The following is a 12,976-nucleotide window of genomic DNA, read 5'->3' as shown; positions in this document are numbered from 1 at the left end:
GTTCAAAATAAAAACATAAAATTTCAATGTTTTGTTTTGTTACAAACAATTTATTGTCATCTCATTCAATAAGCAAACAGTACATCTAAAAAAAATCACTGCAGTTTTGGCACTACACTATACATAAGTGAGGTAACTAAATGCTTCAATGTTTGGACTGATTTCAAGTCATCAGGGGGGAACGTACACAAACCAAAACATTTCCTGTCATCTCACTGTGTTGAAGAAAAGGATTAATGAAACTAAAAGTAAAAAGGACAAGGTCAGAATCACAGACAGGCGGTGTGGTTATCTTCTCGCACCAGGAAACGTGAACATGGTGCTCAAACGGTGCTCAGGTCCTCTCAGCAAACGCTTCACACGTCACAGCAGTGGGGGCCCTCTTCCTTTCTTTGCCTCAGTTAATGAGAAAAGGCTCCACTGCTAAAATCTCAGTCACCAACTAACTATCAGAAATTATTTTCTAAGAAAAAAATGAAATAAAAGAAATCCACTTCAAAAAAAAAATCAAATAAATAAATAAATATGTTTGTGCATATTTGCTATATGATGAAATACACATACATGATGCATATAATCATATATAGATCAAACAGCCACACAAACACTGTGTGTATTGCATGTGTAAGCATGATCTAAAGCAGTCAATTCTCTGTGGCTTCAAAGAAATACTCCATGAGTGGAAAACAGAGCATGTCCTGCACTGGACAGTGTGTTGGCTCAGAGTTCATACTTGGGAAAGAATCCTGAGAAATGTGTGGGACACTGGCAGATGTCTTCAAGCATCCCGTAAAATCAAACCCACGCGCACACACAAACGCACACACACTCGTGCAACTGCACACAAACAAACTGAAAAGAGAAAAAAAACTGTACAGTAATGTTACAAACTGCAGGTCATCCATCCCTGCTATGATTGATCCTTAAATATTAAGTATAGTAGAAATGTAAATGAGCTAAATACATAAATACACTTCAGTCCTTCTTTGTGCCTCGGTGATGGTGTGTGGTGCGACACTTTTCTTCAGGGAGATGCTGTGTCTTCAATCAGTCAAGACCTGGAGACTCCTCCACTTTGCAGGCTGGTATCTGAATTTTTGAGTAGTTCCAAACTGAAACAACCAAGAGGGAAAACTGGTTTTATTTAAAGTTATTTATTTGAGGTGTGTCTGGTAAATGTGTATGGTAGTTATGTTTTCAAAACCAGAGAAAACCATACCAAGTTTTAGGCATAGTAACAAGGAGAGACCAGTAAATCAGTTAGAACCAGGAGCTGGTCGTCTGTGAACTGCTGCTTGTGTTGCTGCCAGTTGTCATGATGAGTACGTCTGAAGTTTGAAAGTGTTTTCTTCACCGTCATCTGCAAACATGTGTAACAGTCATTCATCTAATTTTCTTTCAAGTAAATCAAAACTAATTTAGCACCAACAGCTTGGCAGATATGCAAATTTACTGAGGTCATACGTACTTCTATAGGTTGCGTGTCGTTGAGGTGAGCACTCAGGTCCATCAGCAGCTGGGGCATCCAGGTGGGCACGTCATACGGGCTCGAGAGAATGCAAGCGCTCAACCCAAGAACACCTGCATGGCGCCGCACCAGGTCTGTAGAAACAACAGGAGGGAAAAAGTTAGAAAGATACAGAAGAGGTTGACATTACCAGCTGCATGTGCTGTTTGTTAGTGGTTTGTTAGTGAATGTCTTCAACCCTTACCAGCTGAGGGAATAGTGTCCACAATAGAGCCCAGTTCCCTCTTTCTCTTCTTGGGCAAACAAGTCTTGCAGAGGGCCTCGAAATGTGCCTGCATGGGGGCGTCCATGGACAGAAAGTTGCACTGAAGGAAACCGCTGAGGGTAGTGGCTGCCATCTCTCTTACCTGGTTAAAGGCAGAAACACAGGAGGAGGAATTTAAATATGTTTCATGTCAGTATGTCGAGTCACAGCACAGATGGGCTGTAAGAAGATTGATTCAATGATTGATTCACTTTTTCATCCATCAAATTCCATTTGAAATGAAATTTAAGACCAACTTCACCATAAACACAAATAGAAAAAAAAACATCACACCAATTACACAGGGTTAGGGACATTTAATAGAGTCCCAGCTGCAACAACATCAATGTTTGTTGGTTCCGCTATTGCGATTGTATAATGTTACTGGATATGGGTACCTTACACATTTGAAACGATATGGTACCGATGCCCGGTACCTAGCTATTGGTACCAGTACTCAACGGTACCAATTTTTGGTACCTTTTTGTGTTTATGTGGTAAAAAATATTAATTTGTTTAACAATAAAATGTATATGTTTTTTTCAATATAACATATTTATTCTTCAATATATAACCTTGAAATGCTGTGTTCATGTCCAGCATGGAAAATTGGCTACCCTTCCACTCCCCCACAGTCACAAGGATGCATTTAGGTACCTAAACATGGTACCTTTTGACTCTACACGAATAGATACCCAGTACTTTTGACATAATTCGGTCAGTACCTAAAAAAGTACCTCATTTGGTACCCATCCCTAGATGTTACTATCAAAATCACCAGGTAAATTACTTTAAGAAAAAGGTTAGCAATTATTTTGACATTTGGGACTATTTACTATCACAGTAACATGTGTTGACCTTTTTTAAGATTTTTAAGAATTAAGACATTTTAAGGTAATCTAAGGCCTTGTGCTTGGATTCATAAATTCCATGACTTAAAGTATTTTTAAGGATCCGCAGGAACCCTGAATGAAGGGTGAGGAGTAGGAATGGGTAGCTTTCACATTTGAAACGATACAGTACTGATGCCTGGTACCTGGTAATTGGTACAGGTACTCAACAGTACTCAACGGTGCTCAATGGTACCAATTTTCGGTACTTTTTCGTGTTTATGTGGTAAAAAATATCAATTTGTTTAGTAATATATTTTTTTTTAATAATTAAACATATTTATTTATCAATATGTATCCTTGCAATGCTATGTTCATATCCAGCATAGAAAATTGCCTACTCTTCCTCTTCCTCACAGTCACAAGAATGAACTTAGGTACCTAAACATGGTACCTTTTGACAGAATTTGGTCAGTACCTATAAAAGTACCTTATTTGGTACCCATCCCTAGTGAGGGGGTTTATGTCAAAGAGAATCCTAAACCCATTGAAAGAAAAAGTCTCAATTATACATTGTTTGTTTCATTGCATATTTGAGAAATTTAACACCACTTGTCCTTCAGGTGTCTCTTAATACCAGATGATCAGATGTCAGTTTTCTGTGCTGTGTAAACATAAGTAAACTCTGCTTCCGTCCGAGGAAAGCGTTCTCCATTAGGAGGCGTTGTGGGAAAAATATGTCAGGAGTTTGTCTATGGCAGGACTGACAAATATTCAGACTATTTTAACCCCAAATATTCCTTAACCTGCATTCTGAACTACTTTTATGCACCATCTTTTGCCTTTTCTGCTCCATTTCACAGATGACAGCCTCTAGCTGCACTGTATAAAATATAGCAAAGCAACAACATCACCAGGCTGGATGCTCCACTTGTGGCCAGCTGGATGGAAATAGCCAGCAGCTGGGTACCATGGGGGTGGATGTGTAACTGTATCAGGGGGTGTTTCACTGTAATGCTAGCTAAAATTATCTGCTGCACATTTTATTTTCTATCATTCTCTATTGAGTGAAATTCTCAGCAAGACAGCTCAACTGGAAAGGGTTGAGAGAAGCTTCTTGACTGTAAAGCACAGGGAGCCCAAAGACGAAAAAGCATCAAGTCAAGTATGTTTTTCTTGCCATTTCTGATTTATATTGTACAAAAATTGATTTATGCATGCAGTAACTGTGCCTCAGTACCAGCATCAGGTTGTTGAGATGATAGGAACATGTCAATCTGTCAAATAAAAGTGATTCAGATGAAATAAAAGCATCAGCATGTCGTATATTTGAGTCCTTTAAGTTGAAAAGGCCAAATAAAAATATGGCTCCTTCCATCCATCCCCCACTTCTCCTTTGTCTCAACTCTATTCCTCTCATCCTCCTTCAATCTGGACGTTATCGCCATAGCAACAGATTACTGCAGCCTGTGGTTTCCATAGAAACAGCTAGAGGGCCAGAGGAGGAGGGGGAGGAGGGTAGAGCCAGGAGGAGAGTGCTGAATCACTACAGCGAAGCCTGCTAGCATAAACAAGCATGTATGGGCCAACAGCTCGAGGTGGTTATATAATCAAGCTGTCATATTTTGGCCTGTCTCTGAAGCATCTCACAGCGACCCTTCAGCTGCACTGATCATGTTTTAGATCTATGTTTTTAATGTTTTACACTCCTCTGAATGAGCAGGTCCTTTTACCTCCAGCTGCTCGTCCTCCAGCAGGCGTATCACCAGCGCTCGCACGTCATTCACTGCTTTCTGATCGCTCATGAAGGTGAACAGGTTGTAGAAAACCATGATCTGAAGGTATGTGAGAACAGTGTAGCGAGCGTGCCAGGAGCTGCTACCAGCAATCTGCAACAGAGAACAAAATGCATCCCTTAAAGATAACTTTCTCAGCCCTTTCTTCAGCAAAAGAAAAGAGATTTTAACAAGTCTCTTTAACAAGGATTCAGGTTTTTTTTCCATTTGGAAGCTCCGGTTTGTTTGTGTTGTTCAGTTTCAAATTGGAAAGATTTTTATATTCGACAAACAACTCTTTAGTGCAAGTATTAACCACACCTACTTTCCCATATCTTCTGAATATTTCTTTTTTTATATGATTATTTGAGGGACGACTGCATGAGACTAATTTGCAACCTCTGTCCCTGGTTCTGCTTCAAATATTAAAACAGAAGTTATAAAGTGTTGGGTGTTAGATACTACAACTATAGAAAATGAAGAAAAGATCATATACTGCCTTTTTAGCAGACTGTCTGCTACAATTTGGTGTTAGTTGCAGATTTGTGCGATAATTTGTTTCCTGACAGTGTTTAAAATTTTGATGACCCAGTACATATTTCATATTCAGGATCTTAGTATCCAGAAAATTGCCAGAATCTGGAATGTACTTTTATATCTGTCAGAAATTATGGTGACCTTGTCTTGTATTGTTTTGCAAAGCAATCCGACCATTTATGGTGGAGTTATATACACATATGGTGAAAACAGCCCTATCTCACAATGATAAAGAATCCTTTAAAAAACATGATCCAGATCACATCCAACATTTTATCACTTCTTCATTATTCCATTTAGAACATTGCAGACAATGACTAAATGTGTTAAAACAGTCTAAGGAAAAAAAAAAGTCAATGTACTTTTTTGCATTATGATGTTTCATGTTTTTTGGATTTTGTTTTTTAGATTTATCTCCAGTAGACTTGATTACTGTGACAGCGTCTTTCTTTAATAAGTTATTATTTTTTGGTCTTTTATGCCTATAATTGGATAGTAGAGAGGACAGTGGAAAGTGAAAGAAACAGAGAAGGAGTGGGGAGTGGCATGTGAGAAAGAGGCCACAGGCTGGATTTGAACCTGGGCCACCCACGAGAGGTCGTGGGTCGAACCTCATGGAGTGTGACCTAGACTGCTAGACCATCTGCGCTCCCTGTAACAGCATTGTTACAATCTCCTCAGCCGCAGCTCGAGTCTTCACTAAGACCAAGACAGTGGATCACATCAGTCCAGTTCTGAGGTCTTTACAGCAAAGCAATGAATGGATAAGGGCCAAAATATATATCAGGGATATTCTAATGTAGTATGAACTATCAAGACCACTCAGGTCCTCTGGAACAGGTTTCCTTTCAGAAGCAGACATGGAGAAGCAGCACTCAGCTTCTATGCTCCAAACAAACTGGAACAAACTCTCAGAGAACATCAGGACTGCTGAAACTGTAAGCTTCTTTTAAATCCAGGATGAAGACTTTCTTCCTTTTTTTTTTTTTTTTTACAGCTGCCTTTGATAAGAATGCTTTAACAAATAATTGTACTATCTTTTTTATTGCACAACTCTGCACTATAATTTCTATGTTTATATCTTAAAATGTGTTTTAACCTTCTTTTTGCCATTTCATTTCATTTTTTGTTCTTTTTTATTTATTTAATTTTGTTCTTTTAATCTATTTTAATTTATTTTATTATTTTTTGCTCTTTTTATCTTATTTTATTTTTTGTTCCATTTTTTTTCTTTTTAATCCATTTTATTTTTTGTTTTTTTTTTTAATTTATTTTTTGTTCTTTTTATTTTATTTTATTTTTTGTTCCATTTAATTTATTTATTATTATTATTATTTTAATTATTACTGTTATTTATTTTATTTTATTTTATTTTTCGGGGGTTCTTTTTAATCAATTCTTAATTTTCTTTTATTATGTTTTGCAGATGTTTTAATCTGTATTTGTTTTTCTGTAAAGCACTTTGAATTGGCTTGCTGCTGGATTGTGCTGTATAAATAAACTTGCCTTTCCTTAATACAACCATAAAACCAACCAGAAAATCTCTGGAGAACTTTCCGGAATACCTTCAGCCTCCTCTTTCAAGTTCTCTTATTAATTCCCCAGAGAGCAGAGCACCACTGTAAAATTTTTCACACTTTCATTTATAAATAATTCAAAGCTGAGAAAACCACAAACACAAAAAAGAAAAAACACATCTGGACATCACCTTCTCAGAGTCTTATCTTTTTGAGGTTATCTTCCAGGTTTTAAGATAAGAGGGCTGGTAAAACTCTTTGAGAGGTTAGTTAAAGAAAGAACAGTCTGAAAACTCACCTCTTGCAGAGTACTGAGGACCAGGGGGATCTGCTCTGTGTAGAGGAGTCCCTGAGACATCAGAGACAGGCAGGTCTTTGCGTCTCTCTTCAGTTCATCGTAGCTGTCATCGTTCTCTACTGGAGCAATCTGCAACAGAGGACAAAGAGAAGACATCAGGGGTCATTTAGGTTTATGTGGTGCAAACATTACAACATTTACTGAGCTTGTAATAGAGGAAACAGTAGACCAAGACTCAGAAAGAATGACTTTTTATTTTCTATTTGTTTATTTTATTACCTTGAAGAGCAGAGGGAGCATCCGTAGATGTTCAGGTACAGCAGTGGAGAAAGAGCGACCAGCACTTGCAATCAACCACTTCAGTACTGTAGACATTAAAAAGAGGAATATTAATTTTCAAAGAAGGATGAATAAAGCCACTTAGTTCCAAAATGTTTTGACCATCCCTTCACTTCAAAATATCCTTAACACTGGACCAACCTGTTTTGAGAAGCTTGATGGCCTGTGTCCGCTCATCTTGCTCTCCCACCTCATTCTCTTCAATCACATGATTCTGGATCTCCTCATCACCCTCTGTTAGAGGCTTGAGCTGCACCAGGATCCGCTCTGTGAAGTCTGCGATGCGTGGGGAGGTGGTCGGCTGAGTGTACGGTAAGTTGACGTCAATCATGAAGATGTACGTGAGCACGCTAGAAGGATAAAAACAACAGAGATGAAACAAGAAAGCAACAAAACTAATTCACACAGAATTGCTGTGTAGGAGCAGTTACAGGACCTCACCTTCCGATTCTTTCCCGTACGTTCTTGTACACCTGTGTGAGTTTGGGCTCCAGGTATTGTAGCAGCCTGTGGAGCAGCTCTGGGACACGCCACTCCTGCTGAGCCAGACCCCCCTGCAGCACGTAGAGACGACTGGAAGAAAACACAGAAGGATGCACAATCAGCAAAGTTTTCAGACACATCGATATCTGCATCAGGCAGCAGCCTCTTCACTCACCAGGCATCGACGAAGGAGCCCCCCTCCCCGTTAACTGGTGACTCCATTAGCATCTCAAACAGCCAGTGCAGCTTACGAGGGTCCCTACTCTCCTGTACGAGACAGAAACAACAGTCGTATTGAAGAAAGGCTGGATGGTGGAAGAAAAGACATTCTGCGTATCAATACGAAAGCTTACACAAGCTGTGGCGATGCAGGTTCCCCAGTCTGCGTACGTCTCTATTGTGATGTTGGACAGAGCTGTACGGAGCAGAGGACACAGCAACTCCCAAAGATTGTCCACCTGTGGGAAAAAATAAAACACAATCATGTTTTTATGTGCTGGTTTAAATCAAGAACTTTTAATTTTGTTGGTTTAGTTTCTTGAGTTTTAACATCTTATTCCAAATCCTGAGCCTCCTTACTAAGATCTTATGTTTTTATATCATCTTCTTCATATGAAACGGGAGGTCAAGAGGTTGACATCTGCTTACTTTTTTTTTTATTATCCTAAGAATCATTTGTGTGTAAAGCACTTAGTTTTATTTATGTATCGTGTATAAAAAGTGCTTTACAATCATGGGATAGAGGTCCAAAATCAAATTATGAAATCTTGAAACAAAAGAAAGTTAAGAGCTTTCAACTGAAAGCTCGATATAACCTAAATAACCAGAAATTCTACAAACATCTTCAACTAAGATATGACTCAGAGAAAACTATAACAATAGACATCCTTGAAAAGATGGAACTGTTTTTCATTTTATCTAAAAAAAATGTCTATGGATATACATATCTATATTAGTTTACTAAGTTATGATTATTTATATTTTTTATAATTCATTTATTGAAAATTTTTAAATAATTACTTTTATTTTACTACTTTAATTATTAATGTTTCTTCACATATTCTTGTTTTTGTACCATTTATTTTTCCCCTGGGCCTTCTTTAAAATTTATTTAAGATGAAAAATAATAAAAATAATAGTTAAAAAAAAAATAAATAAATAAATAAATGTTTTAGATGTTTACCAAAAGGATATTTAGCTGAAAGTATAGTCTCAAAAGGAACCAAATGACAACCTCCTAAATTGACAAAGGAAAAAAAGATTTATTTTTATTATTATTATTATTATTATTATTATTATTATTATTATTATTATAATTATTATAATTCAATTAATCTATTCTTATTTCATTTATGTATTTTTTCCCCTTTTTGTATCTTATCCATGTTATAACTGTTAAAAATGAACAGACAGATAAAGAGAAAAAAAAAGGAAAAATTGTATCTAAGATGTTAGTGATATAATGATGCAGTATTTCCATAAAAAGAGAATTTAAAAAAAAAGAAAGAAAAGTGCCTTACAAAAAAAGTCTGACTGGTTGATTAAGTGATTGCCTCAGTCCTAATTCAAAGAGGGGAACATTGAGCCACCTCACTTTTAAAGAGCTTCACTTGCATACCTTGGAGTAGCTCCAGTGCTTGCAGCCTCTGATCAGACCTGAGATGATCTCTGCAACACAGCGCTGTTTACTCTCATGAGAGTCTGCCACCAGGCGCTCCATGTGTGGCTTCAGCAGGGGCAGAAAGGCGTCGCCAAAGTTTCGGAACAATCCCTGTGAGAGCAGGAGAAAGGAAATAAATGGGAATCTTCTAGAGCTGACATAAATAGTTTCATGTATTAACACTAAACTCATGAAACTCTCACCTTGAACAAGCAGAACCTGCGAGGACTGAACTTGTCTTTGCCTTTACGGTCCTCAAGAGAGAGGAACTCGATGAACTGGTTGATGAACACTGGGTCTGAGAAATGGTCGAAGATGATCTGCTCTCGCTGTTAAAAAAGCAGAAAAATGAACATCAGTGATTGTCAACATTTTAAGTCTTTCATTGTTTATATTTATTCTCATTTGTTCACTAACCTCTGTCATGTCCTCTCTGGGCAGGTTCTGTTTGGGTTGCTCCTCCAGTGGTGCGTACATCATCAGTTTTCTAAAAGTAAATGAAAGAAGAAAATAAGAAATTTCCAGAGGAGAAGACATTCAGGGAAACCAAAGGAGCATCAAAGAACCAGAACCTGGGCCAGCAGTAGTATCCCCAGTGAGTCTTCTCCACAAACACACAACTGTCCCAGGCCTGCTGAGTGCGAGGCAGGTTGCTGCTGTTATACTGGAGCCACTGGTTGTCCTGGCGGTCTCCTGCCACCATATCATCGAGTTCCTTTTTTCCACCTGCAACATTTGAGTCAAGTGAAAATGTTTAAGATCAAGTTCTTATAAATCAAAATGTAAAAACTCTTATGTTCATTCACAAGAACCAGATCTTTGCGGTGCTTACAAAGCTCTGCTGGGCTCACAGGAACTTTCTTATGTGTTCTCTTTATTTGTTTCATGATGCCTGCCACAGCTGATATCGCCACCTAATGGAGAAAAGAAGACATGTCAGAAAATCAGTTCACAAGAGGCGGAGGTGTTGTTTTGTGCTGTGTAAAATTGAGCTGCAATCTTTTATTTTTAACGATAACAAAATACTTAAACTGGGTGTGCTTTATTAAGCTTAGACGTGCATTTTTTAATACAATTTTAAAAAATCCTGTCTGTCTTGTAAAGCAGACAAACTGCATACAAGATGATGATTTCTATCTTTTATACCTTTTTTTTTTCTTTTCAGCCCTCAACTAAAAATTATGGCTTAAAATGATGGCACTTATGGCACCAAGTGGATGCACACACCTTGCGGACGTAGAGGGAGTCATGGTTGAGGCTTTTGACGAAGAACGTGACAGCATCTGGTGGGAGCTGATGGTCGTCTCTCAGCAGCAGCGACAGGAAGCCGATAGAAATGTGTTCAAACTTCCAGGGCCTGTGACATTAAAGGAAGAAGGAATTAGAGGCTGTAATGAAGAAATAAACGTGGATAACATTATTTGATGAAGTTAAATCTCTCATTTTTGAACTTACATGTTCCTGTTGTTGATGCAGTCCAACAGATCACCGATGAGCTGTTTGTATTTCCTGAAAATTTCCAAAAAGGAAAAAGTTATCAAGTGACCAACTTCATACTTAACAGGTATCACACTGAGCTGCAAGGTCTTTAGTGAGTTCCTGGTTCTTTGTCTCAAAGTTAGCGTGAACTTACTCGATAGACTCTGCGTTCTTGAGCTCCTGCCTCTTCAGACCGTCTGCTACTTCCTCCTCTGAAGGGACGGGCTCCTCAGGGAGAGGATTCCCAGTGGTCATAAGTTGTCTGGACACTGTGTAGCACTGTTCAGGAATCTAAAGATAAGGGAAGAGGTTGACATAGAGATAACGTAAGTATGGGGGTCAAAACTTTGATTAGGAGGTGAAAACAGCAAGACCGTTGCATTTTTTTATGGTTTACACATTGCACTTTGTCAAAAACCAACATCTGGACTTTTCTGTTATACATCCCAAACTAACACTGAATGAAAAGGAGAAAATAGCTCATCAATTGACCAAAGTAAAAGGGAAATCCGTTCCCTCTCTCTTGCTTATTCTCTGCATAGACTACAGAGCAGAGGCAAATGTATGAAGTCTAGGAGTTTCTGGTTTTGTTTAAGTGTCAATATAAAAAATATGTGTTTCATGAGAAGGTTTCCAGTATGAGCAGAAGGCGATGCAGTGAGCTGTGTAGCATTTCATTCCTTACATGAGATGAATGAATCAGCACCAAAGAAAAGGGCAGTTAATGCACTAAAACTGTGAAGTTGCTCATAAAGGTTTTAGGCAGTAAACAGCTGAAAAAACGTGTTGCATAGACTAGAAATATGGCTCTGAATCCCTCTGGATTTTCCATCAGAAAAACGTATCATAATAGTATATTGCTATGTTTTTTTTAAATAATACAAGTGTTAATCTTGATCAGCAGTGAAACGTCCCAACAGTTTTGTTATTTGGTCCTTTGCTCTCAGTAAAGCCTTGGACTCTAAGAACCATTTGTGAAATTGTTTGAATGATCTTCTTACAGAGAAGTCGATGCCGATGGTCTCGTACTGGCGATGGATTTTGTCTGCGAGGTCATCGAAGAGTCGCACAATGGACGGCTTCTCCAGAGACATGGCCGAGCTGAGGCCAGAGCGGACGATGGCGGGCCACGTCATAGCAATGCATTCCCAGTCATGCAAGTTGGCCAGGCACACTCCGCTGTGGTTCCCCAGGAGACAGTACAAGGCACCCTGGAAAGATAAAAAGAGTGTTAAAATATCCCTCGGTAGGATTCTCTATTAGAGAGCACATAAGCCGAAGGGTCTGTCATACTTTGAACTGCTGCTGTGTGACACTTTTGTTGTCCGGTTTGAGAAACTGGAGGACGTGAGGGATCAGATCTCTGCAGCAGAAGTTGTACGTTCCCAGCGCAGTGAACAGAACGTTCTGAGCTCTGCTGCGAACCTGAAAGGTCATTAAAGGTCATCCAAGGTCTCAGTTAGTCATGATAACTTTGTGGAATAAACCAACCAAACAACTGATGAACTCACCTGACTGTAGGTGCTGGTGGAAAGCCTCAGCAGATCTCTCATCAGCTCCTGGTGAATGCTTCTGTACTGACATCCCTCCACAGTCAGCTTCCTCAGCTGATACAGACGTAAAGAGGAAGTTACTAAAGGTAAAACAATAATAAACATTTTTCTCTGATCTCTGAAGGACGTACCTCATGCTGGAGCATGACTCTGTCAATCAGCAGAGCTCTGATGTGCTGCTTTCTGCCATGAAGCTGCAAAAACCAAAAAACTAACAGTCAAAGTGTATTCAAAAACAGATTAAAGCTGGAAGCAGACAGTGTATTTGTTTGAATACGTTCAATAGTCACAAGTAATTTCTCACTCTGTTTTCCATGGATTTCTTCACAAGGTTGAAACTCTTCCACCTGGAGTCAAACTCATGTTTGTGGGAGCCTTTGAAATGCAACAGGTCACTGATGATCTGCAAGACATCACAGACGAGGTTAATGAATCATTCTGAGCGACGAGACAAAGACGTCAGCTGTCTGAAGAAGTGCGTAGAGACGTGGAGTGATTCAAAAGCAATTTAAAATAAATCAGAGGCCGCTTATAGCTGCACAGTGTCCTTCAGATCATGATTACACCAAGACAAGCAACTTTAGTCCGTCTATCTGAAAGACCTTTGTTTGTATCAGGGCTTAAAAGGATACAGTGTTAAATTACTGATATTTGAACTTTGAGATACAACCAAGAAGTCTACATTTATTTCTTCTGTTTGCAAGCAGTAAATTTAGATTGTGCAACATGTGGC

The 12,976-nt window shown here is 38.7% G+C and overlaps 1 protein-coding gene across 1 annotated transcript in view; it reads right to left on the bottom strand.

The window, feature by feature from the left end:
- Nucleotides 1–61: 61 nt before the first annotated feature.
- Nucleotides 62–12,976, bottom strand: part of psme4a (proteasome activator subunit 4a) — a 37,534-nt gene continuing 24,619 nt past the window's right edge. Inside the window, exons 24-47 of the mRNA XM_074675446.1 lie at nt 12,548–12,646; nt 12,375–12,437; nt 12,202–12,297; nt 11,984–12,115; nt 11,692–11,901; nt 10,845–10,981; nt 10,667–10,720; nt 10,439–10,568; nt 10,044–10,125; nt 9,784–9,937; nt 9,629–9,698; nt 9,415–9,540; nt 9,170–9,322; nt 7,905–8,009; nt 7,727–7,818; nt 7,510–7,641; nt 7,210–7,418; nt 7,009–7,094; nt 6,730–6,858; nt 4,336–4,491; nt 1,713–1,875; nt 1,469–1,602; nt 1,220–1,360; nt 62–1,112 (exon numbers count right to left, since the gene is read on the bottom strand). Of these exons, the coding sequence (XP_074531547.1) occupies nt 1,226–1,360; nt 1,469–1,602; nt 1,713–1,875; nt 4,336–4,491; nt 6,730–6,858; nt 7,009–7,094; nt 7,210–7,418; nt 7,510–7,641; nt 7,727–7,818; nt 7,905–8,009; nt 9,170–9,322; nt 9,415–9,540; nt 9,629–9,698; nt 9,784–9,937; nt 10,044–10,125; nt 10,439–10,568; nt 10,667–10,720; nt 10,845–10,981; nt 11,692–11,901; nt 11,984–12,115; nt 12,202–12,297; nt 12,375–12,437; nt 12,548–12,646 (2,847 nt within the window). The 3' untranslated portion in view covers nt 62–1,112; nt 1,220–1,225. The remainder of the gene's footprint in view (nt 1,113–1,219; nt 1,361–1,468; nt 1,603–1,712; nt 1,876–4,335; nt 4,492–6,729; nt 6,859–7,008; nt 7,095–7,209; nt 7,419–7,509; nt 7,642–7,726; nt 7,819–7,904; nt 8,010–9,169; nt 9,323–9,414; nt 9,541–9,628; nt 9,699–9,783; nt 9,938–10,043; nt 10,126–10,438; nt 10,569–10,666; nt 10,721–10,844; nt 10,982–11,691; nt 11,902–11,983; nt 12,116–12,201; nt 12,298–12,374; nt 12,438–12,547; nt 12,647–12,976) is intronic.

This window comes from Halichoeres trimaculatus, unplaced genomic scaffold (genome assembly GCF_033239565.1).
Source record: "Halichoeres trimaculatus isolate MK-OKI-2021-1 unplaced genomic scaffold, fHalTri1.1 fHalTri1_scaffold_8, whole genome shotgun sequence".
Classification (NCBI taxonomy): domain Eukaryota; kingdom Metazoa; phylum Chordata; class Actinopteri; order Labriformes; family Labridae; genus Halichoeres; species Halichoeres trimaculatus.
The sequence above is the reverse complement of the archived record's forward strand: the minus strand, read 5'-3'. Positions and strand labels throughout refer to the sequence as shown.